We start from the raw sequence: 16,802 nt of genomic DNA, 5'->3' as shown, positions 1-16,802 counted from the left end.
TGCACAGAGTCCCAAAATCTCTCTTCCCCAGGGTGAAGGTTCTAAGAATTTCTCAAAAGTCTTATTCACAGTTCTCCAGAAGGTCTCTTTCGCTCCCTGGATCCCTCACTGAAGAAAGGATCCAGTGAAGAACACCACAGCTCTCTCAATGTTCTTCCTCCAGGCAAGGAAGGGGGCAGCAAAATCTTCCTCCCAGCTCTTCTAACCCAAAATCTCCTTACCTAAAAACTGAGTTCAAACACCAAGTCACTTGCAGCAGGTCTCAAGGAAGGTGAGGAGAGTGACAGGTCTTCCCGATCCTGGCCCCCCCCAGGAAAAGACCTCTCCATAATCTCTCTCCAGGCCAAAGACCGGGGTCTCACAAAGCTTCTTACAACTACTATTGGGAAAAAAAAATCCCAAAACAAGCTGGAAAGCAAACCAAACCCAATCAAGGAGTGGAGTGGAGTGGACTGGAAAGGCAGCTTCCTGCCCGTTTCCCAGGAACCACAGGCAGGTGGTGCCGAGCCCACAAAGAAGGCCCAAAATTCAACTGAAGCAAAACTCCTGCACGTCCTCTAACTCAAGAGAGCTGCTTTTATACCCCAAAGGGACGGCCATCCCAGTGCCCTGAAAGGAAGGGGCTGTACCCTAAATTACTAACCTGTCTGTCGTAGCAGGAGGAGTTATGAGGTATTTACTGGTAATGAACCCAAAGGGTCGTTACACATTCAACGGAGGTGGTGCATGCAAATAGATCTCGGGCATATTCGTTGTGGATATCCGGAAAAACAAACCCTATTTGTGGCTCTTGAAGACAAGAGTTGGCCACCCTAGGTAAAAAGTTGTAATTGTTGCTCAGCACTGCTCACCCCATAGAAGTGCCAGCGTAAATCAGATGGGGATTTTAGAGTTCTCATCCTTTCAATACATAATTCACCTGCTGGGCTCTGTCAGTCTGTAGGTAGACGAGATTTCTTAAAAGGTCATGCCAAGCTAGCTCAAAAACTCTAAAAATATATTGCTGTGTCCTTACATTAAAAGGAAATAACTTTTCATACAAGTCCTGCTTAGCAATGGTTACATGGAATAGACTTAGTGTTTGGGTACTTGCCAGGTTCTTATGGCCTGGATTGGCCACTGTTGGAAACAGGATGCTGGGCTTGATGGACCCTTGGTCTGACCCAGTATGGCATTTTCTTATGTTCTTATGCCCTTGTGCCTTCTTAAACAACTTGGCCCTTTCTTGGATTTTAGCAAGGTAGGCTATGCATTAATTACTACACTTGACCTTTGTAATTCCGTTAACTCAAAACCCTACCGCTCGCATTATTGCTGACCTCAATTACAGGGAATCTATGTCCCCGCTTCTTGCCAAATTACCCAGGTTGCCTGGGTCATATCCAGGGCCAGTGCTTCCATTAAGCAAACTTAGGTGGTCGACTAGAGCGCCAAAATTTGGGGAGGAGGCAGCAAAGTGTTTCTAGCGTGAGGCGCACTCTGCCAATATCACCACAGATGGGAGCAGTGTGCTGGAGCCACTGCAGCCAAGAGGTAAGGTGGGGGAGGGGGGGATGCAAGGCTGAAGGTTTGCCTAGGGGACAAATACTCTTCACTTGCCCCGGTCACATCATTTGAGGTTTAAGATTACCCATCTGATATTCAAAGTCTTTTGGGGCAGTGGTGCTCCTGACTTGCATTTTACACATCTACACATTTACTTTTGTTTTATCATAGGATGCCCTCTTAAAGGATCCATCCTGGTCGCGGAAAATATGCCTCATCTTGCATTGCCCCCTCATGTCTGGAACAACTTGCCTATTTAGGGTCATCTGACCACCAGTTATTTGTGCTTTAGAAAATGAGTTAAGACATTCTTTACTTCTGAGGCCTTTCTGTAGGTTTGGGTCATTGTTTTCTGCTTCTTTTGTTCCTTTGGTTTTTAATGTTTTATGATGATCTTTATTGTTTGTTTTTGTTCTCATCTCATACTGTTGATTCTACTTTGTACCTCATCCAGAGAGCCTTCCAACAAATGGGTGCATGCTACATATGATAAATGTCTAGGAAAAAAAAAGGCTGTAGTTTCCATTAAAAAAGAAACTGATGTGCAAGAGGCAGCACCACCACAGTGATGTAACTTCATGAGTGCATGAACCCACATTTCCACAGTGAAAGTGATCTTTTCTTGCGTTCTGTGATGCTTTTATCTCAGCAGTATATGCGGTATTTGAAGTTTAGTAGGAATACTTGAGGTTTTAACATATTAGTGTAAAAGTCTACCTTTGGGAGTTATGAAATGCTAATTCTCGGCTGTAGCGAATGTTACGTGGCTAAATAAATAATCATTTTCATATAGATCTTTCATCCCAGTAGAATCCATTCATAGCCATGGTGCTGCAACATCCAGTTATCCACGTTTAGGATAGGCACACATGCATGTTATGGTTCAGCCTATAAAGAATATGAGGAGAAGGAATACAATGGACCTAATAATAATCAACAGAGAAGACCTGCAACTTTAATTTTTTATTTTTGGGGCTTGGGGATCATTGAAATGGGTGGATAGTGTGGAGGAGCAGACTGTGAGGCCCACAGGAGCCTGTATTTTTTTTAACTCTATCCACTGCTTAATCGGCAATGTTCTTCGAATATCGTCAGTTAAGTTAGTGATCCGAGAACACGCTCTCAGATGGAGAAGACTCCATGATGGATCAGGTGTGGAAGGGAGCTGCCAGCAAGGCTGGTGAGCCTCGGGAGGGCGGGAAAAACGGCACACGCAAATAACCCCTAAACCCACCCCGACCCTTTGAAACTAACCCCTTAGCTTCCCCCACCCTCCCGACCCCCCCCCCCCCCCAAAAAACATTTTACAGGTACCTGGTGGTCCAGTGGGGGTCCCGGGAGTGATCTCCCGCTCCCGGGCCGTCCTCCCGCTCCCAGGCCGTCGGCTGCCACTATTCAAAATGGCGCCGATGGCCCTTTGCCCTTACCATGTGACAGGTTATCCGTGCCATTGGCCGGCCCCTGTCACATGGTAGGAGCACTGGATGGCCCACGCCATTTTTAAAGATGGTGCCGGCCGTAATGGATGGCCGGCCGGTGCCATCTTTAAAAATGGCGCGTGCCATCCAGTGCTCCTACCATATGACAGGGGCCGGCCAATGGCACGGATACCCTGTCACATGGTAAGGGCAAAGGGCCATCGGCGCCATTTTGATTAGTGGCAGCCGACGGCCCGGGAGCGGGAGATTGCTCCCGGGACCCCCACTGGACCACCAGGTACCTGTAAAAAGTTTTTTGGGGGGGTCGGGAGGGTGGGGGAAGCTAAGGTATTAGTTTTAAAGGGTCGGGGTGGGTTTAGGGGTTATTTTTGTGTGCCGTTTTTCCCGCCCTCCCCCAAAACGGTAAGAGAACCCCCACGATCAATATCGTGGGGTTTTCCTATCGTTTTGGGGGAGCCCCCGATTTCTGATGATTTTGAAAATATCGACGATATTTTCAATCGTCCGAAGCCCGATTCACATCCCTAGTACCTGCCGTTCCGGGCAGGTTATCCCCATTCCTTCTATTAACAGTAGTAACTGCCGCTCCATGCAGCTTTCCCCCATGCTCCCCTTTTTTCATTTTCAATTATTTAGTATTTAGGGATCCGTATTGTCTATCCCATGTCCTTTTGAAGTCATTTACTGTTTTCATCCTTACCACTTCTTCTGGGAGGGCATTCCAGGCATCCACCACCCTTTTCGTGAAGAAATATTTCCTGATGTTGGTTCTGAGTCATCCCCCATGGGAGTTTCATTTCGTGACTCCTAGTTCTATTGTTTCCTTTCCAACAGAAAAGGTTTGACGTTTGCGCACTCCACTTCTACAAATCTAGGTTGGAAAGCATTCCCAAAGCAATGCCTCTGCATGCTCTCACTACTTGTTCAGTAAACTGGACTTTAAACATGGATGAGTTTAATTTGATTTATGCTTTTAAGGCCTTTGTTTTATAGAATGCACAAGATTACGTTCAGAGCAGGGCACAATTAATCTGGCTTTCCTAAAAGAACTGGAGAGAAAATGTGAGACCTAAACTGGAGCTTCTCCAGTGTTCATACGAGAACTAAAGAAGCAGGATGGGAAGTTCATCTGATTCCCCAAGAATATCAATTGTTTTTCTGTAATTGTGAAACATGCAGCTGGAAGTGAGAGGTTAAATTGAACTTTAACAAAAAGAGTGTCCGCACTCTTGATTTATCAATGCACACATTCATTTCTTTTTAAAGTGATTAGTAAAAATATGACCATTTGTATAGTGGATCTAGAATGGAAGTAACAAATACAGAAGCTTTCGGTAATCAGTTGAGGGCGGGAGGACCCCTGCTGTATTTCCTTTTGGGCACCGGTGGCGCTCAGATCTTTGTCGCAGCTCCCAGATGGGATCTCTAGCGACTCAATTGTAGAAAATACTGAAGGAGGTGATGATCGAGGAACACTGCGATATCATAAATCTATGACGAGACAGAAGAATCTGACTCCCTTAGATGGCCCTGGCCCTTCTGTCAGTTGGGTGGGGTTTCTTTTTCTCCAAATGCAAAAGCCTGCTCTGCTTTCTGTGGCCGGAAGGGTCTCGGCGAGAGAAGCATTGAGCATTTGGGGGTGAGTGAGGCCTGCGTTTCCCAGGATCCTTCGCTGTCCGCCTGGCTCCTGGGACTCGGTGGAGATGTGTCAGGAGAGGACTTTCTCCAGGACTTCCCCGGAGAGGTGGGCAGGCCCAGTCTCAGTAAAGGTGATGGAGCTCTCATGTGCAAAGGAGTTGCAGATCTGGAGCTTCCTGGCGTGGGCGCTGCAGACGCCGTCCCTGATCCTTCAGACGAGCTTTTCAACAGGTAGGCACCTTCTGGAAGAAAAGAGCATGGAGGGGCCTCGGTCTCTGAAACAGGCACTTGTTTTGCTTGGTATAGGTCCTCCCTAAGGGGGAGGGCTGAGTCTTTGCGTCCCTTGGCAGAAAAGCTGGATTCATAACTCTGGCAGGGCTGCACAGATTCTTCCTTGGAGCTGCCACAGAGTCTAGGAACCGATGGATCTGCTGCAGTCCTTCTCCGTCCCTGCTGCGAGAGGCTCTGAATGTGCTGGACTTGCTGCTGGAACCTCAGTTTTGCTGTCAGACAAAGAAAGAAAAGGATTAAAGCTCATGAGTGTTAAAACATTTAAAAATATCAACACAATTGAAAGGAGCCATTTTTACCCAGTGATCTGAATATCCCTAAGCATATTTCTATCAGCTAAACAGTCATTTCTATATGTTCCTCAGGGTCTCAATGATGGTCCCACCTGGCGAAAATCTACTGTGGGAGAGGGTGCTAGCTACAGCATGTTTGTTTTGGTGGTGGAGGGCAGCTGGCGAAGGGGCGGTACGAGGAGGGTATGGGGAGCGAGGGAGCATTGTCAATTTAGTTAGTTTAGAGTTGACAAGAGTTGGGGGGGTTGGAAGGGAATGTTAATGGGGGGTAATGGTCAGACACATATACTGTCATGTTCAAGGGCATTGGTGGTTTGGGATGGGATTAGGTTGTCTATTTTATGTAGGGTTGAGCTCTTACAATGTGTCTGCTGTCGCAATCTGGGGGTAGTTCCTTCACAGTTCAGGTTTTTTTTGGTTTTTTTTTTTTTAAATAATGTCTGGGCAAGTTAATGTGCTTTCCCTTAACATAAAGGGAATCTCACATCCCATTAAACGTAAGCGTCTGTTGCAATTTTGGAAACAGCACTGTGAGCGTATAGTTTTTCTTCAAGAAATACACCTGTCTAAACTGGAAAGTGATCAATTGCAGAGGGATTGGGTGGGCCAAGTATACTCTGCTCCGTTTTCATCACGGAGTAGGGGAGTAAGTATTTTTGTTTCATAAACACTTATCCATGCAGGTGCTGAACCCAAAGATGGTTGGGGAGGGTCGATTTATTATTCTACACTGCATCATACATACGCAGGTGCTGGTGTTGGATAACATCTATAGTCCCAATCAGGATCACAATGGGGTTTTTTTAGCGGTGCTGCTGAAGGAGCCGGGGACGTTTTGCTGGACTCCCGTTGGTTGTGGTGGTGGGGATTGGAAATCCTGCTTGGATCCCTCTAAAGACAGGTCGGGGGCTACAGGGGAGCAGAGAGCGCTGGGGGCTGCCTTTGTGTGATATCCCACAGGGAAGGATTACACTTTCTTCTTTCCATGTCATAATTCTTTCAGTCGCATTGATTATTTCAGATGCTATGAGAGTTTATGTCCTATAGTTGTGGGGTCTGATATCCTTTCTTGTCAGCTCTCGGACCATCATCCCATTTTGCTGTCATTAGTAGGTGCATCGCCCTCCCACGTCTGGTGCACATGGAGACTGAATGTGTCTTTGTTGGCACACGAGTGGGTTTTTTTTTTTACAGATGGTTTGGTTGGTTATTCAAGATTTTAACTCTCATCACAATGCTGCCATATATGATCCAGTACTATGGTGGAGAACCCTTAAAGCAGTTTTGCGGGGAAAAATGTTTAGTTTTGCTAGTCATGTTAAAAAAAAAAAAAAGTCCACATGTGAAGTTAGGGAACATAGGCAAACTTTATCTGCTCGTGGGTATAAGCAGTTGGTGAGCCTGAGAGATTGTTTGAGACTGCTGCAAGTTAACAGTATAGAAAAGGCTATGCGATTTACCAATCAAAGGCATTATGAATATGGTAATTGAACAGGGGCCCTCCTGGCACGAGTGACGCTTAAGAGGCATGTGCCAACTATTATCCACCGGTTGTGTAAACAAGATGGTGGGAGCACTATGGATTCTAGGGATATGGGGGCCGTTGTTCACGATTATTCCGGATGTGATATTTTGACTCATGGGTCTGTTGAGGCTAGCGTGGCCTGGGAATTCTTGGACAAGGTGCAGTTACCGACACTAGCACAGGAGGTGGTGGAGATGTTAAAGGCTCCATTGACGGCTCTGGATGCTAGGAGGACGATCTGAGCGTTGCCAGCAGGCAAGAGCCCTGGCCCGGATGGATATCAATTGGATTTTTTTTTATAAGAAATGCATAAATGATGTGACGCCTGTGCTGGCTGAGTTGTTTAATTTTCTTCAAAGGGCCCCGTCAAGAATGGCAGAGTTAAACGAGGCTAGTATTACACTTCTTTACAAAAAAAAAAAGGGGGATGTGTCTGATGTAGACGCATATAGGCCTATATCATTGCTTAAGGGGGACGTGAAGATATTGGCTAAGGCATTACAATTGCGTATGGGAGCACCTTATGCCCCATCTTATCCATCAGACGGGTTTTATGAAAGGTCTACACTCTGTATATAATACACAAGTTGTTTAACTTAATACATATTGCTAAAGTCAGGAAAATGGCAGGTGTCATGTTATCTTTAGATACAAACAAGGTGTTTGATAGGATTCAGTGGCCTTATTCTTTTTGACATGCCTAGCAAATTCGGATTCGCAGGCAAATTCAACTGCTGGCTTAAAGCGCTGTATTTTCAGCCTCAGGCCTTTGTGAGGGTTAATGATTCATGGACCCTCAGGTTTCCATTTGCTTGTGGTACTAGGCAGAGATGCCCTCTTTCCCCTTTTCTTTTCAATTGTGCAACAGAACCCCTAGCTCAATTGATCAGGGGAAATTCGCTAATAGAGGGGTTTAAGGTGGAGGAGGTTGAACCCAAGGAGAACTCTGTGTGCTTTTCTTGACATGGGTTGAGGTGTCGGGCCCGAGCATGATGGAGCTGTTAGGGGAATATGGGATGGTTTCTGGTTTCCAAATTAATTTTATGAAATCTAAAATGCTAATTTTGGAGGACGTTTGTCACTTTTTTCAAGGGTCGTTGAGGGATTTACTTATCTTGGGGTGGAAGTGTCTCATAGATTTTCGGAGTTATACAAGATAAACTAACTTCCTGTCATGGAAAAGATTTGAAGGAAGCTTACTGAGTGGATGAATTTGTTTATTTCATGGGCAGGCCGCATCAACCTGATTAAGATGAGTATTCTCCCTGGCCTGTTATATTTATTTTGGCATGTTCCATGCGCTACGGGGGATGTTTGTATCCCTTAGGGGTGTGATGAATAGTTTTGTCTGGCAGGTGGGAGTGGCGAGTATTTTTCACTGGACACCTTGTGTCAGCCTAAGTGGCAGGGTGGCATGGGACTACCTGATTTTCTTAGCTATTATAGGGCGGCTCTTATTGTCTGCATCAGAGACTGGTATAGCATGGACATAAATACTGAATGGGTGCAAATAGAATGGGTGGAGACTGCTGGCTTCGAGTTGCCTTTGCTACTTCCAATGCCGAGTACCTCTGTACTCAGAATTCTTTGAAGCCGTCCGATTATCTTGCATAAAGTTAAGGTGTGGAGGGATGTTTGTAGGCACCTTGGTGTACCAGTGGAGGTTTTATCTTCTATTTTGCCATTAGCTAAGAATACCAGGATATTATATTGTTCCCTTTTCCCAGATATGGGGCACTGGCAGCAGCAGGGGATTGAGGTTTATCTGGCAGTTGTGGAGAGGAGAGAGTTGGGCGTCTTTTCAGGAATTATGGGATCGTTTTCCAGTGGAGCAGGGATCTTACTCACTTTTTATGCAAATTAGGGATGCGTTGGTTCGGATTCAGAGTGCAGGGTGAGAACCATAGTTCTCGAGGGCAGTTGAAAGGTTTCGATGTGATAAGTGGGTTAAAGGGAAAACATTGTTCTATTTGTGTAAGGGTCTCACCATTTCAGATGAAGTTACGGAGGGGTACCAGCTTTTGATAGACGCCTGGAATGCAGATCCTGGGTGAGGATGACTGAGATATAATTTGGCATGATGCGCATTCAGTCTCTACATGTGCTAGAAGGGTGGAATTGATGGTGTGCTTGTTCCACTGAGCGTATAGCTATCCTCTCTTTTTTACAAAATTTTCTTAGGCCGCATCTCTGTTGTGATGGAGGGAGCCATATGTGGTGGACCTGCCCTGAATTAGTCATTCTGATCAATAGTTGAAGCAACAATTCAGGCCAATATGAGGAAGGATTTTTTTCTGACTCCCAGCCTGGGCTTGTTAGGTATGTGAGGGGAGTCTGACAAGGACTGAGATTCAGTTAGCGACTCACTGTATTCATGCAGCCTGCTTCACTATAGCTACGTTTTGGAAGCGGATTCCTATTGCGAGTCTCAAATGGTGGAAATAGTGCTTATTGAGAAACTCACATAGTCTCTCGGGGACAGGAAGATAAATATAATTTGATTTGGAAACAATTTTGGGATTATAAAGGCTGAGTTGCATGACAACCGTGAGAATCATTTTATGTATGATGCCGATATGATGAGAAGTTTCCATGGACAGTTTTGTGAGAAGACATTATACATGTTATGATGTGGAGACTTGCTAATATATTGTGTGTATGTTATTTGACATTTGTTAAATAAAAAGTTACAAAAAAAAGGCTGCTCCCCCCATAAAAATGTTGCTAGCAGTAATTTTGTTATGGGTTTGATAGTTGCTTCGTTTTGATTGTAAATATTACTATCCTTAACATAAGGCTTGGGGGTAACCAGCACAGAGTGGCAGTTATTACCATAAGCAAACTTGCTGAGCAGGCTGGATGGACTATTTGGTCTTTTTCTGCGATCATTACTATATAGCCAATAAGGACCTGACTATTCTTACAGACCTTTGACGGATAACACCCGCAAGATGAACCTTGACTATGGAGTCAGGTTTGGCTTTACTAGTTGCTGATGTTCTGTTTGTGCTTCACTGTATGAAGATGGTTTCTAATGTTTTGTTTTAAGTTTTGCTCATATTATATATGTTTTATTGTGTAAACCACCTGGATAACTTGTTTTACGCACAGTATATAAAATTCAATAAATAATAACTATAAAGTGTTCATCAGAATAATTATTTTAATAACATTGTAAATTATAAAAAAAAAAAGGTTAACCTTCTTATTCTTGGAGTTAGTGGGTGAGGAAGGCTGCTGAATCCCTCTTATTTTTCCAAGATATGACATCACAAACTCTCTAAAAATGATCATTTCCTTTGTGGTCTACCAAAACCATTTCTGCATCTGCTCCCAGCCTCCTGTCTCTTGCCTGACTCTCTTTCTCCTTACATTGTTTTGGACTGGAACTTCTTTACCTGTTGTGTACCTGTCTGACATCTGTACATTGCTGTACCCTATATTGATTCATCTGTTTACTGTGTACCACTTTGATATAATTCTGATATCCTTACTGTGAATAGTTTTTTCTAGCTCAGTGCCTCGTGGAAGGTCCCTAGTTTGATCCCCAAATGAATCTTCTCCTCAGGGCAGCTGCAAAGGAAGCACTCACAATCCCAGGGGAAGATGGCAACTAGTGACCAAGTTCGAGGTCCAGGATTGCAGGGTTCTAGAAGGAGCCCTGGTGCATGGATCTGACCCAGTACCATCCTTGCAATTAGCAGATGAGGTACATTGGTGGGGGGGTTAAAAAATGAAGGAAAAAATCCCCTGGCATCAGATCTCAGCACTGACTGAGCTGGAAATACAAAGGAGCAGAAGGAAACTGCTATTCACAGACCTGACCGACTGATCCCCAAATAGTGCCACTTAGAGTCTTTAAACGTTACCTTTCATCAGGCTCTCGGTCTTGTCCCGTAACATCTTGATTTCAGAAGCCATTGCAGAAATCTGAAAATAAAATCAATAGATTCTGTTCCAAAAGGCAAATAATTGCTTCAGTCGACCCTCTCCCAAATACATTAATGGAAAGATGACTCTCCGGGTTATGGGACGTAGAACAACGCCATACTGCTCACCTTCTACTAAAGGATAAGCCATACACTGAAAGAGCCAAACCCTTTTACGATGAATGACTTGGGAATATCAATCTCGTTCCTGGCAGCAGAAGAATATGTAATTACAAGAGGTTTCCAGTTAAAATGAAACTATTCTCGTTTGAAGTCTGGTTTATGCATTCATCTTCTTTCATCTTTGTATCGATTCATCCACTCGCCCATGAATCCATTCCTCGAGCTAGCCACTTATACATCTCAAACACTGGTTCATCCATCCATCCACTTTCTCCTCATTTAGGGGTTGATTTTAAAAGCATTGCTCGTGCATAAAGGCCCATATACACGAGTCTTTGGGCCATGCGTGAGCAACATGGATTTTAAAAGCTGCAAATAGTATGCGTATATCTGCGGGCGCAAAAAACAAGGTGGCATTCTAGGGTGGGATGAACAGTTACATGTGCAACTCCGTATTTTAAAACCAGAGGCCGCAACGCGCAGCAGCTTGTTAGCCGTGTATATTTACTGCTGCTCCTGATGAGGGGCAAGTTTTCAGAACTCGCATTACACGACAGGGTGAGGGGTCCGGGTCAACTGGGGGGAGCATGCAGGATGAAGAACCAGAGGGGCTTGGATGACCTTGAAAATGACTGGACAAACTGGTGGACCAAATTGATAAAACTGGGAATGTCCCTCGCGCGAGCAGGTTTTAAAATCTGCTGACATAGGATTTTACCGGCTTTAACACATAAGGAAGATACATGAAGGGCGCTCAAGTAACTGCTTAAAATTAGGAGCATACTGACCCGTGGTAGGCATATTTTAAATCATATGAATGTAAGTGCGCATATGATTTCATGTTCCAATGTATCTCTGCTTGCAAGCCCAGATGCTCATGTATGGGGCACTCGTGCACTCTTTTACAATTAGCCTATGGGGCAATTTTTAGTAGTGAAGTACACCCACTTTGTAGCTAATTTTCAAAGAGAAACTACCTGGGTAGTTTCTCTTTGAGAGAAGTGTCCGCGTACTTTGCACAGGTGGCAGAAGGGGATAAAATAGGGCGTGTACTCTTGAAAATCCCATTTGTGTGCTGCTGTTTTCCACCCCTGGTTTAGACACCCCCCAGGAATGCCTCGCTTTAACCCAGCTAAAAGTGCATGTACTATGGAAGCCCGTCCATACTGTTAGCCATTTAGCTGAGGGCAAATTTCAACCAGGCCAACTTATATTAATAAATGCATTGCCCTCTTAGCTATCAATGTACCCAGCATAAAATAATATTGCACACAGGTGCTCCTGTTTTGTTGATGGGCTTCCCAGCTCCATAAAATGGTTATGAAGATCAATCACAAGTCTCTGCTACTCTGCTCTTATAGTGGACATTATTACAGCTCAGTACCATTTCCATCTTCTCTCCAAGCTGTAGCCGGAGGTTCTGCACTTCTCCAGCTCCTTCATCCATGGGGCTCTGAAATCCAAGGCTTTCTTGAAGACGCTTCTTCTCATTTTGAAGATCTTCTTGCTGCCTTTCTTGAGACTGGATGGCTTCTAGCACATTCTGTGGAAGTGAGGAGAGCTGTGTCATAAATGCAGATATCTTGCATATTGAAAATGTCCCTATCTCACACATCATCGGAGCTTGTAGCTCTTATCAAGGTTGTTACTGTCCCTTCCCTATTCTTCAGGGACGCTATTTCCAGATGAATAATTTCATAATTGGAAAGTGACATAGTACATCATTTTGGACTGATTGCAGACAATTTATCCACCATATTCAGCTTGCTATCACAATTTCTGTAGACATCCTATGCTTGATTCTGCTGTTCATATATTTATGTATGCATAAAAAATTATTAGTAGCTAAGAATATATCCAGTTTGCCTGAGGATGCCAAAATGAAATCAGATGGTAAATTATCACTAGTTTAAAATCTATTATGACTAATGCACAGGCTAGCCCTCTTCTTTTTTCCTACCAGATCATTTTTTCCTGCTGAGTAACAATATAACATCTTTCAGATCCATGAGTATACTGAAAGGAGATAGCTTAGCAAAGCAACCAAAGCTTTCAGCCTTCATGTGATTTGCTGCACAGCTGGTGTAACCAGGACTAGATCTGTGGATCCTTGGCTTTAGGGTTGTCAAAGTGGGGGGAAGGGCAGGGATGGGGGTTGGGTTAAGTATGGGATATTGTATGTTCATCTATCCCCAGGGGGTTAGAGAACAAACGAGGAAGAAAAACTGACTCGGATAGGAAGAAATATCCCACAAGGAAAAAGAAGAAAACTGAGATGTATCGATCATGGTAAGACCACACCTTGAGTACTGTTTTCAGTTCTGGTCGCCCCATCTCAGAAAATGCACAGACACAGAAAAGGGTACAGAGAAGAGCAACAAACATGATAAAGGGGAAGGGAAAAAGCTCCCTTATGGAGAAAGGCTAAACAGATTAGGGCTCTTTAGCTTGGAAACGAGATGACTGAGAAGGGGACATGATTGAAATTTATGGAATCATGAGTGCAGTGGAGCGGCTAAATAGAGAGCAGTTATTTACCCTTTCAAATAGCAGTAGGCTTAGGGGACACTCCATGAACCTACAACCGGCAGGTTTGAAACAAATCGTAGAAAATCTTTTTTTTTTTTACACTGCGCACAATCAGGCTCTGGAATTTGCTGCCAATGGAGGTGATAAATCACTCTTGTGGGTGTACCTGAAACACAAACAAGGCCAGTATCCTGCAGGCTCCCTTCCTGACAGGATCTGCTGCACAAAGCACTTCACGCCACATTCCAGGATAAGCAGGGTTTTCTTACTAATGCTAGGATACGCTCCAGAAAGTACTGCAGCAAAGGTATTGTACACATACAGCAAAGACAACAGGTGCAATCATCAATTTTCTTTCTTTTTTTTTTTCATTTTCTGTTTATTACATTTTACTCCAATTACATTTACAAAAATTTATAGGAAATATATATCCAATTCAAGCTAACTATACATTATTATCCTAACAAACTAGTCCACATTAGAGTACGGAAGCTCCCTCAAAACAGAAAAAAATAGAAAAAGAAAATACTGCAAACAGAAAGGAAGAGAGAGTTATAAAAGGTATCTACCTACTTGTAAACTCATTATCCCACAGCTTTCTCTCTAATAAAGGTCTCAAGATGGAGAGGAACACAAAATTGTTCTTTTGGCAATTAACCAAGCACTCGCATTGCAGGGCTGGTGCTTTCATTAGGCAAACTAGGCGGTCACCTAGAGCGCCAACATTTTGGGTGCAGCAAAATCCCACCAGCATGAAGTCAACTGGGGTGCTGGGCCAGAACAAAACCATTTAAGAAGGGCGAGATGTGCTGGAGATATGGTGGGGTGGGTACATGCGCAAAGGTTCGCCACCCTAGGGCATCAAACACCTCTTGCACCGGCCCTGCTTGCATGGATATTCAAGATACAAAGCAGCCTGTAAGGCTAAAATCTCGTGTCTCCGCTGCAGGAACTGCTTCCTGTGAAAAGCCTGGACTTTATGCCTACAGAAAAAGGTTAGGTACTGAGTTTGTTTTGTTGTATGGAAGGGGGAGGGGGGATGTGGGTTTGTGTTTTTTGGAACATTTTTATTCGGTGTAATTGTGTAATGCATGTGTATATGCTAGCTTTGTAAACCGCTGGAAGACTATTTGGTTTTAAGCAGTATATCATGTTCAATAATAATAATTGATGTTACCTTAACCACTCGGGATTTCTTCATCCATTCTTCGGTAGAACACTCTCTCTTCTGTGTGGACGGCAGCTTGTTGTATGCTTCTCTCAGCTGCTCCTTCTCTTTAAACAAACTCTTTAACTAGCAAAGAAAACACAGCATCAATCCGCAGCAAATGTCAGCAACAAAAGCTGCTAGGCACACCCACGTTCTGATACTGTTTGCTGGCTTACCCCGACGATTGGAAACAGCGGGACCAGGGCTTCCTTATATCTCTCTCTCTCTATGCCTGTTGCAGTAATTCATGGATCCCCAAATCCCCATCCCTGAGAGCCCCCAGAGGCTCAAAGTCCAGAATCTCTGCTTTTTGGTGTATCCACAGTGAATATACTTAAGATGATTGCCTAGCTGATAGCGCTCATCAAATGTAAATTCCATGTAGATGAGGCTAATAGCTATTACCTCCCAATGCAGAAAATCACTGGGCTCCCAACACACACTTTTTAACTCGGCAAGTTTAACTCCAGCCCCGGAGCTGGCGTTAAGTCAATTTGCAAGTCAAGGGCTAGGGGGAAACTAAAAAAATACTGTCCTCTGTGGTTCCTCCTAGTAGTATCATTGCGATACTTAGATCTACTGCTTGCAGAGTTTAAGAATAAAAGTAGAATGTAATGGCTTGATGAAAAAAAAAATTCTGGACGCACACTATAACCGCACAATAGACACGCTCCAGGCTGTTGTATTTTGTGCATGTATATTGGGCGAAATTGACCCTGAAACGGGATAAAATGGACACTCGTATTGAGCGGCTGTTGCAATTGTGGACGCCCGATGCATTTGGGCACCAGGGACGCACAATTCTTCCCTGGCGCGTCCTTTTTAATGCAGCAGCTCATTTCAATATTGCTTTGGGTGCCCAGGAGACGTGGCTGTGTGTGCATTAAGAGAACGGGCGCTCAACAGGAGCGCATCTCATTGCGTCGTCCGGCCTATCGGCGTGTGAGGCTTCAGGTGGCATGGGAGGGAAGGGAAGGAGAAGGTCTCACCTGCTCCGTCACCTGCTGGTGCTGCCTTTTCATGCTCTCGTTGTCTGCCTGGAGGCTTTGCGCGACTTTTTCATCCAAATCCGCCCGCTTAGTCAGACCCTGCAGGGAATGAGATTATGTAATGTCGTGTAAACTCCAGGTGGGGCACGGCTTTCTGGCTGGCAAAGCCAGTATTCAATACACATTACAATCAAAAGCACAATACATCAGTACATCCAGGGGCAAAACAGAACAGTGCAGGGGAAACTAAGATAATTCACACTTATGCTTCAGACCTCACAATATACATTGGGTTTCCAAACTCCCTAAAGTCCATTGGTTGGAAATGAAGAAAAGAGTGCAAGGGGATAACCTGCACGGAGCGGAAGTTACTATCCTTAATAGAAGGCATGGGGATTACCACTTTTAACCAATTAGCCTTGATGCTTGAGAAACAAATGCAACATTGCTCTCTGCTTTGACGGCAGGGGGAAAAAGGGGAATTGGATTCGTACGACAGCCAATGCTGGACCCCAACTTTTACGGGCTGGGGTACTGATATGCAGACATTAGGGGCAAAGCACAGGACTGCTTCTACAACCAAGTCCAGATGCAAAGCACGTTCAAGCAGCATTGTCTGAATTATCAGGAAGGCTGCTCACCCTGTAAAAATGTTGCTAGCAATAATTTTGTAATGGGTTTAACAGTTGATTGGTTTGGATTGTAAATATTGATACCCTTCGGGGACAAGTGGGCCAGAGGCTACACCACCAACATCAATCAAAGTAACTATCTACGCACATACCACCACTCAACATAGCGAATCAAAAGTCTGCAATCTCCCCTGTAACTCATGCCCGCAACTTAGGAGTAATAATAAAGAACTATCCTTCAAGAACCACATCTCTGCAAAAATCAAAGACTGATATCACAAACTCCTAACCCTACGACACCTAAAACCTTTCCTTTCCCCCAACGACTTCAGAACAGTCCTCCAACTACTCATCTTCTCCAGCTTAGATTACTGCAACTCCCTGCTTCTCAATTTACCTCTCACCACCATCCGACCACTTCAAATCCTTCAAAACACAGCTGCCAGAATACTCACAGGAATGAAAAAATATGATCACATCACTCCAACCCTCATTTCACTACACTGGCTCCCAATAAAATTCAGGATTGAATACAAAATACTATCCATAATACACAAAATAATATATGAAAAACAAACAAATTGACTAAGTACATCCATAAAACTCCACTCACCAAACCGAAATCTCCGGTCAGCTAACAAAGGTCTATTAAAAATTCC

General features: G+C 44.2%; 1 protein-coding gene across 5 annotated transcripts in view; it reads right to left on the bottom strand.

Moving 5' to 3' along the window:
* Window positions 1–3,394: 3,394 nt before the first annotated feature.
* The window catches only part of LOC115075020 (myosin-9), a 70,539-nt gene continuing 57,131 nt past the window's right edge, over window positions 3,395–16,802 (bottom strand). For all 5 annotated transcript variants that reach the window (XM_029575106.1, XM_029575103.1, XM_029575108.1 and 2 more), the window contains 5 exons: window positions 15,512–15,610; window positions 14,490–14,606; window positions 12,168–12,326; window positions 10,601–10,661; window positions 3,395–5,125 (listed from right to left, as the gene is read on the bottom strand). In XM_029575106.1, the coding sequence (XP_029430966.1) occupies window positions 4,527–5,125; window positions 10,601–10,661; window positions 12,168–12,326; window positions 14,490–14,606; window positions 15,512–15,610 (1,035 nt within the window). In that variant the 3' untranslated portion in view covers window positions 3,395–4,526. The remainder of the gene's footprint in view (window positions 5,126–10,600; window positions 10,662–12,167; window positions 12,327–14,489; window positions 14,607–15,511; window positions 15,611–16,802) is intronic.

Source organism: Rhinatrema bivittatum, chromosome 13 (genome assembly GCF_901001135.1).
Source record: "Rhinatrema bivittatum chromosome 13, aRhiBiv1.1, whole genome shotgun sequence".
Classification (NCBI taxonomy): Eukaryota; Metazoa; Chordata; class Amphibia; order Gymnophiona; family Rhinatrematidae; genus Rhinatrema; species Rhinatrema bivittatum.
Note: the sequence above shows the minus strand (reverse complement) of the source record. Positions and strands in the feature narration are given on the sequence as shown.